This window comes from Solanum tuberosum, unplaced genomic scaffold (genome assembly GCF_000226075.1).
Source record: "Solanum tuberosum cultivar DM 1-3 516 R44 unplaced genomic scaffold, SolTub_3.0 scf00290, whole genome shotgun sequence".
NCBI classification, from domain to species: Eukaryota; Viridiplantae; Streptophyta; class Magnoliopsida; order Solanales; family Solanaceae; genus Solanum; species Solanum tuberosum.
In genome coordinates, this window is record NW_006239226.1 from 343177 (window position 1) to 351248 (window position 8072).

At 35.1% G+C, this 8072-nt stretch overlaps 1 protein-coding gene across 1 annotated transcript; it reads right to left on the bottom strand.

Moving 5' to 3' along the window:
* LOC102583463 (triosephosphate isomerase, chloroplastic) lies at nt 1-6465 on the bottom strand. The gene is made up of 9 exons (XM_006359586.2): nt 6061-6465; nt 4459-4485; nt 4260-4329; nt 3589-3712; nt 2437-2521; nt 2158-2290; nt 1633-1806; nt 1131-1213; nt 1-332 (listed from the first exon to the last, which is right to left on the bottom strand). Exons 1-9 carry the CDS (start codon nt 6286-6288, stop codon nt 276-278), a joined length of 981 nt encoding a protein of 326 aa, XP_006359648.1. The 5' UTR covers nt 6289-6465; the 3' UTR covers nt 1-275.
* Nucleotides 6466-8072: the final 1607 nt, after the last annotated feature.

An 8072-nucleotide genomic window follows, 5' to 3' on the forward strand; every position in this document is an offset into this window, starting at 1 on the left:
TAAACCTTGTAAACTTGAATCGAACATATCTTAACTATATGGGTAATATAATTTATAGTAGCAAGCAGTACAAACCCCGCAATACAAGCAGCCTAAAATAATAAACCTCTTTATGTTGCTTGTATTAGAAGGGAGATGGATGGAAAAACATGGTACAAAGGCTGGAAGAGTCGGAATCTCATCAGAATTCCAATTCACAAAACTGAACCAGTAGTTTATTGTCTAGTGTTTCTCTATGCTGTTTATTCTCCATGATGAAAACCTATGACAAATGATCAAGCAGCTACCTTCTTGGCAGTTACAGAATTAACAATGGTTGCAAACTCGGGACCCTGCAATGTAGAATATCAAGCATCATTCTCTGTATCAACCAGCTGAAGTTGTACTCACAAATAAAAACAACATATATTGATCATCTCCATTCAGAAATCTTTAGATACAATCAAACTTAGGCAAGGCTACTTTTGTCACTTCATGCCATTAACACAAGCATAGCAAGACCCCGGTCTTTTCCATGTCATTTCTGTAGAACATTTATCCAACTAACACCTTGCACGCCATCTTTCTTGCTCCAAAAGGATCAGTCATAAATGACATCAGATCAGCAACACTTAACAAAATCGGTGATGTTCTGTACTTATCCATTCTCTTCCTTTACCTCCACCTAAGAACTCCCTTCCTAAGCTACCTCACAGGTTCCATCAACTATCAAATTTTTATTTCCCCATATCGGGAACCAAGCACAACTACAAGGGAAGGATCTTCAAACATGACTCATATACTACTCCTGTTCAGAACCAGCTCAGCATCTCCATACAGCTATTTTTGCGCTAAACATTACCATATAAACAAGACTGTCTATCTAGCTTCGAGATCTTGTCACTCTTGTTAACCATGACCATAAAAAGCATCAAACTTCTAACTATTGCTTATTCTCCCCTATCTCCCTTAAGATCAAAATAACTAATTCACACATGTACTGGTATAATGCATCGATCTACCAGAACGTCTTCGTCCAAGAAAAACTCCTCAACATAGTGGACAAAAACTGATGATGTTGTAGAGGCCAAGGATTTGAAGAACTGTAGCTTAGACTAGTAAGACAGGCACATTAACAATAATTAGATTACCTTTAAGGAAGCACCTCCAACTAGAAAACCGTCAATGTCTTCTTTCTTTGCAAGGTCAGACGAGTTGCTTCCATTCACGGAGCCTGCCAACAACATTTCAGATTTTTAGGCAACACAGTAATCACAGTCAATGACACTGAAACATGGTATTTCCACATTCACATGACGAAAAGAGTAACAAGTACAACCAAAGCACTTCCAATATAAAAGACAGGTTCTTCATATTTAACAAGGCATTTGCTGATCTGAAAACTCAAAAAGACAAAACTAAAATATAAAGAACAAGGGAAATCCATTGGCTGTAGCATAACATTTGCCATTGATTTTACCAAGGTGCATGGTTTTCCTTTTGAACTTCTAACAAAGAGGTTCCATGTTGCTCAAGCGAACAAGGGAACCTTTACAATGTCTAAATGACATATAAATGCAATTCAACCCAAACAACTCATGCTATCTTGTGAATAAAAGATGGAAGATGAGTACTATATATGAACTAAAATACCTCCATATATAATGCGTGTTTTAGAAGCAACTTCAGCTGAAACATTCTTAGTAAGCCAATCACGGACAGCTACATGTACCTCCTGAGCCTGCTCAGGCGAGGCAACTTTACCGGTTCCAATAGCCCAGACAGGCTCATACGCAATGACAACATTATCCCAACTTGGTATAGCATCTGCGCAGTAAAAAACAATAATTAAAAAGATCTGAAGGAATAAAGCTTTTGAGTGCATTGTGTTTATCATATCAGATAAACTCATTCAAGCAAGTTACCCTAAGTGAATACCCCATATCTGCCCTCAGCAAGTACTTTTTTTTATTATATCTAGGAAGTGGAAGGGGAAACAGGAGGGGATTACAAGTGGGAATCGAACCCTCTACCAACAAGGTGAAATAGTAACCAACCAACTGGCTACTAAGATTTTCCACATTTTGTCTTTATTAAGCATCAATCATACTTAATCTTGTTTGTCTATAGAAAAATGTTTCAGAGAGAAAGGAGACAATATTAATCAGAAAAACCTGCCTGCAAAAGCCTTCAATTGCTGGAAACAGACATCAAAAGTTTTTCCTGCTTCTCTTTCTTGTAACAGCTCTCCAATACAGGCTATAACGCCAACGCCTTGGCTCAATGCATAAGCAGCCTTCTTGCCGATAAACTGCATAAGAATGGTTTGGTTAAGTCCTTAGAACGCAGCTCTAACTCACAATCAGCAGATGTTGCATATTTTTCTTTTTTTGACTTGTGATCAAAATTCTTAGTGTTATATATATTAACAAATCAAAAATTCCAGATAACTCTTACTTCATCATTTTCTCCAATTACATGTCTCCTCTCTGAATGACCAAGAATTACCCACTTGCAGCCAAGATCTTTCACTTGTTCTACACTGCATATGAAAGGACAAACATCATGGAGTGGAGAACAACACAACAAGGATAACAGTTGCGAACTCAAAGTAGATCCATTACAATAGTTTTGCAGGCAAACACAGTAAACAACAAAGAAATAATGGTTTTTATAACCCTTCATTGTTTCTTAATGAAGGTGGTGTCTAGGCCAACTTGCACACCTCAACTATTTCACCAGGTACCTGCTTCATCTCACCAACACACATACCGGGTGTGACTCTACACATCAAATCTTAGGCAGATGAAAAGAAATTGTCTAGTGTTTTTTGCCTCTGTCGGAATTTGAACATGACACCTCACGGTTCTCTTCCCACTTCATTGACAACTAGGTCACACCCTTGGATGCCATCAGTGACCCTTCACTTCAGCAATGACAGGAATTTTATTGCGGCAAAATAAAAAGTCATAATATATCGATTTTACAATATACAACAAGGAATCTAAAAAATAAAAAGTTATATCAACTAAGGATGCTATGCAGGTAAAAAATTCCACAACCTGTCGTAAAGATAACAATCAAGTATGTGACAGAAATCACATATAAAGACCCCTACCTAATATTCTGTGCATATTATTAACCAATACAGCCATGCAGTGACTATGTTAACCAAAGTCCTGGTAACACTCTCAGATATAAACAGACAAGAACAGAGGGTTGATGCAACAAGGAAAGAAGCAAACCAATTAAAACTTAACCTGGAGTCAGGTTAAGCAAGTAAGATCGTGGACACACTTCTGTTACTGTGGTAGAATCACTTAACCAACTGCCTGTATCTTATCAATGCATAGCAATGAGCCCTTTTAACAAGAGACACTGTGCAATGTAAATTATTTATCCAAGATCTTCTGATCTGAGCTTTCAGAAGTTGGGAAAACTGCAACTTTACTGATTTAAGAGTCTATTGAAACCAAGCCTTCCAAATTTAATATCATTATTATAAGTTTCTCAAATCATCATTATAAAATCTCATACCAAGAGTGTTAATCAATCCAGCCATTAGATAAGAATAAATTTAGTCTTAAGCTTGGGGAAATGGAATTGTACCTGATTTCACCAGTGAAAGCTCCACCTTTTCCAGTCCAACAATTCTGGGCAGAAACTTCAATCCTGTCGGTGAGTGAATTCTTTACTTGATCAATGTACAGAAAGGGAGGTGCTACAACCACATCTGGAAATTTTCCAAAAGCAGATTCTTGCATTAACATCTGAGGTAAGAGATATAAGATGTTCTTATTCTTTTTTAAATGAACTAAAAAGAAAATGTTGCCACAAAAATTGCAACATGCGCACGCGCGCACACATATATATAAATGCAAACATATAAAAGAGCAATGCCATCTGAGTAGTCTGGAGAACAAAACAAATATCATCTTGTAAAGGATAACAGAATGAGAATGGCAAAAACTATTGTCAAACTAAGAATCTAAGACTGAGAAGACCAAGGTCAAGTGTTGGCAACAATTGTATGATCACGGAGATCATTTGAGCTGTTCCAAAAAGAACATGACAACTATTGCCGAATGAAGATTGAGAAGTATTCATGAGTAACCAAGGTCAAATGCCCTGGAAACTATTATATGATCACAAAGATCATTTAAGCCATTCACTAATTAAATTCTAGATTGGCCACAGAGCCAGTTGCCAACCTTCCTAGAAATGTTGTTGTATATAGATACATTTTATAGGTGATATGATAGCAATGTAGAAGAACTCACCAACATCAGACTCGAGCTGAGCATTGTTTAAATCAGAGACAAGCTTGCTTATGGAGTCCTTTGTTCCGTTCTGATAGAAACGTTGATGAAAGTAGAGAACATGGACGATATATTAAAGTAAATCCGACCAGACATAGATAAATATCACAATATATATCACCTAAATAAATTTACAGGGAAACAAAGAAGTGATACTTACACATTTCCAATTTCCGCCAACAAAGAACTGCAAGCAAGTAGGAAGACGAGATCAGATACCCAATTGGAAAAGGAGAATAATTTAAACATGTAAAAAAGGACTAATAGAAGCCTTGAATAGAACAGACCATTAGACTGATCCATTGCACCTAATTTCATCTCTCCCTTTTTCTAATTTAGCAGTTTCAATACTTCCGCTTTTAAGATACCAATTCTCGAAATCAAATTAGGCCACAAGAAATCAGCGATTGTCTTCAAATTCTTGTTGTTTATCAACATTTTTTTCTGCCTGGTTAATGAGATGGATTTCCTTTTATGCAATAATACTTTAAGCATTTCAGATCAACAAGTAACAAGTTATCTTTGTTATTCCATACTTAGATGCGTTTATTAGTCTTGTAGGATTCAATCTTCCTTGGGTTTAGCAACTGAGCAATTATCACCAACTTGAAGAAAATGTAAAGGCTAGCCTTTTTGGGACCAACGGTTAAAATGAATGGTCAAGACTGAAATCACAAATTTATTATAAATGCTATCGACGGAAATATGAATAAGGCCAAGCAGTTAACTTTTTCACACTAAAACTCTAAATCTCATAAATAATCCATTTGTCAAAGATTTAAGAACGCTATAGTAGCAATATCTCTAATAATCATTAACATTTATAATACTCCGTTATTATCGGTTAGAGGATGTAATATCAAAGTTTCATGTGTCTCGTGACCCAAAAAAGGACTTTCCAGTCACGGAAAAGGATGAATCAGCTTAAGCGACTATTTCAGAATTCTCATTGAGAAAGAAGGTGAAAGCATATGATCATGCATATTGTGGGAAAATTCTAGTGTCTGATGGCAAACTTAGTGCAGACATTGTATCGGATGCTCATCAATTACTGAAGATGATACTAGCCTCAATCCAATCAGTCTAAGGAGTGCAGGCCAATGTCATGCTGGTGATCCATCCCAGGGTACTAAAGCTATATTTTCAGTTCTGCAGCTTACATTCAAGAAAAAAGATGGGGCAATGGGAAAACAACGGGGTGTTTTCTGCTTTTGATAAGTACAAAGATTTCTTTTTTGTTAAAAGGTGTTATGCTTAAACAGGTAAACAGTGCTAGTTCCAACTAAGTTCAGCTGATTAATTCTTGCTCCAAGTATCCAAATAGTTCACATAGACTGCCAGTTGACTCATTCACAAGGCATACTATAATACTCCTAGAAGTTAACATAATTACATAAGAGTATAAAAAACAATACTCTAAACCGTTCAAACTCTTCAACTAGCATTAGAAGTAAAGAATAAAAACCAGAAGGCCATTTTTTTCCTTCCTCCAACTTGAGAGAGAAGAGAGAGTAAAATACAAAAAAGTTAACAAACCAACAACAGATCTAACAATGTACATCCTCGATCCTAAAAAGCACAATACTACAACGAGAAATATCAAACAATTTTTCTATTAGATTACTATTTCTCAAGTAAATTCTAATTAACAGATGATGATTTACTACAACATGTAAGATTAGATAAAAGATGACCATTTTACTCTACGGAGGAAGAGGAAGAGGAAGTAGTAGGTATGCAAAAAGAAGGGTAAAAAGGTCACCTTGCCGGAGCCGGCCATGGCAACAACGGCCCTACAACCTTTCCGGTCAGCAGAAAGTCGGAGGTGAGAATCGACGGTTTGGAAGAAAGCTTGAGAAGTGGAGAAGGAAACAGAGTTATCAAGCTTGGAGAAAGATTTCCGGAGGCCAGAAAATTGCGGGCATGAAATGGAAGTGGCGGATTTAGGGCCAGACATTTGAGAAGCTAGAGATGTTGATGCTACCGCCATTTTTGGAATTCAACAGCAACTGATGAATGATGATATCCCCTGTTTCGGCACCTGCTTCTTCTGCTAGTGCTTCTATTGTGCGCCTGAATAAAGAAAGTGCCGGTGTTACCAATATCTATTTATGTTTAGTCTATTCACACCCGTGTTTCGGAGCGTCGAACACACGAACTGGTTAAACCTAATTAAGGGTTGGTGAGTTTTTTGTAATATTATTTTTAAATTAAGGTTGGTGAGGGGAATAGAGGATCCAACGGCTGCTTTCTTTGCTATCATCTTCTAATTACAAATCGAACGCATTAGTTAGGTAATAGGTCCTAATTATAACAATATTTAATTAATTATAAATGAGTTAAATTACATTAGTATAACAATAAAAACATATGCAGATCTTACTCATATTATTTTGAAAAACTCATTTACAAATATAATTTTTTTCTTTACCCATCCTTAAAAAAAAAGACTAGTAATTACAATTGCTAATCATTTGCTCAAACCTTTCACTTTCTGCCTATTTTGGTGATAGAAGTGTTTTACAAAATGATAAATAATCACATGTCAATTATCCTAATGTTAACGTATTAGCTGCATTTTTTTTACTAGAATCAAGCATTCTCTTGTATTTCATTTATTATTGGTTAATCGACACTTAATGATTTAAATGGAGTTGGTGAATTATAAAAACGAATATGTTAGTTGGAACTTGGAAGGAATCAAACAACAACGAGCTCGTGTTTCTCCTTTCACAATGTCAAGATTAAAAAATGATCTCTTTTTGGTGCTTAATATACATGGTGATCTCTTTTTCATACCCAATTTACATTATATTTTTTAAAAAGTTTATGATATTTATTTTATTATCGATCACCTAAAAATATTTAATCTAGTAAGATGATTTTTGTTTACTCACACTAAATTTCCATATTAAACAAGTTCAAATACAAATTAGTGATGTTTTAAGTTTCTGGACTTTCAATATCTAAGGAGTAACACTTAGATTGATTCATGTAGCAACACAATGTTGAACAACTCAAAAAATAATTAATTTTTTATTGTTATTAATCTCTTCATGCTTGTTTCAAATTCAAAGTATAATTTGTACCAAAAAAGTTATCTTTATTACCTGATTTCTTGTTCGCATAAATAGAAATAGGATGAAATATTTACTTAGATGTACATTTTATCCTATAGTTCTTTCTATTTCAAGAAAATTATCGTACATTCTTATCTTAAAAAACATTAACTTTACTCTCACAACATAATTGTAATAAATAATTTATAATAATGCAATTCAATTTAACTTCTAAAATCATCACAAAAGTTATATGAAATAATCTCTTAGTTTTAATTTATTTGTCTTGCGGAATAAGTAGGCGAAGTCGAGAAGGAAAGACGTCATTTTCTCTATGTCCATCCACCAACTGAAAGACCGGATTCTCCGTGACAAGTCATTAACTTCTTCTTTTTTTAAAAAATAAAATTAATTTATTATTTATTTCTCAAGGATATTTTTTCCAAGGTCCTGATAATCACACGTTTGCTACCATAGAAAAGACCTCTTATCTATCCCCTCTGTGGTTCGTTTAGCAGCCCATAGTAGCAAATTAACTAGTAGGAGGAGTAACTAGAATTTTTTTTAAAAATAAACTTTTGCCAAACTTAAGTTGTTTGGCATGATTAAATTGAGATCTAAGATAAAGGTAAGTTAAACTAATAGAGTATTTGAAAGTTGAAACTCTCCTAACTAAATTGTTCGGGATTTAGAGGGGGGGGGGGGGGGGAATTCT

Excerpts from the sequence above, each read along its gene's own strand:
- LOC102583463 (XM_006359586.2), bottom strand. The coding sequence starts at position 6,288 with ATGGCGGTAGCATCAACATCTCTAGCTTCTCAAATGTCTGGCCCTAAA. Across the intron at positions 2,522-3,588 it reads GCTTTCACTGGTGAAATCAG|TGTAGAACAAGTGAAAGATC; the intron begins GTACAATTCCAT and ends TTTCATATGCAG. Across the intron at positions 2,291-2,436 it reads TAATTGGAGAAAATGATGAA|TTTATCGGCAAGAAGGCTGC; the intron begins GTAAGAGTTATC and ends ATTCTTATGCAG.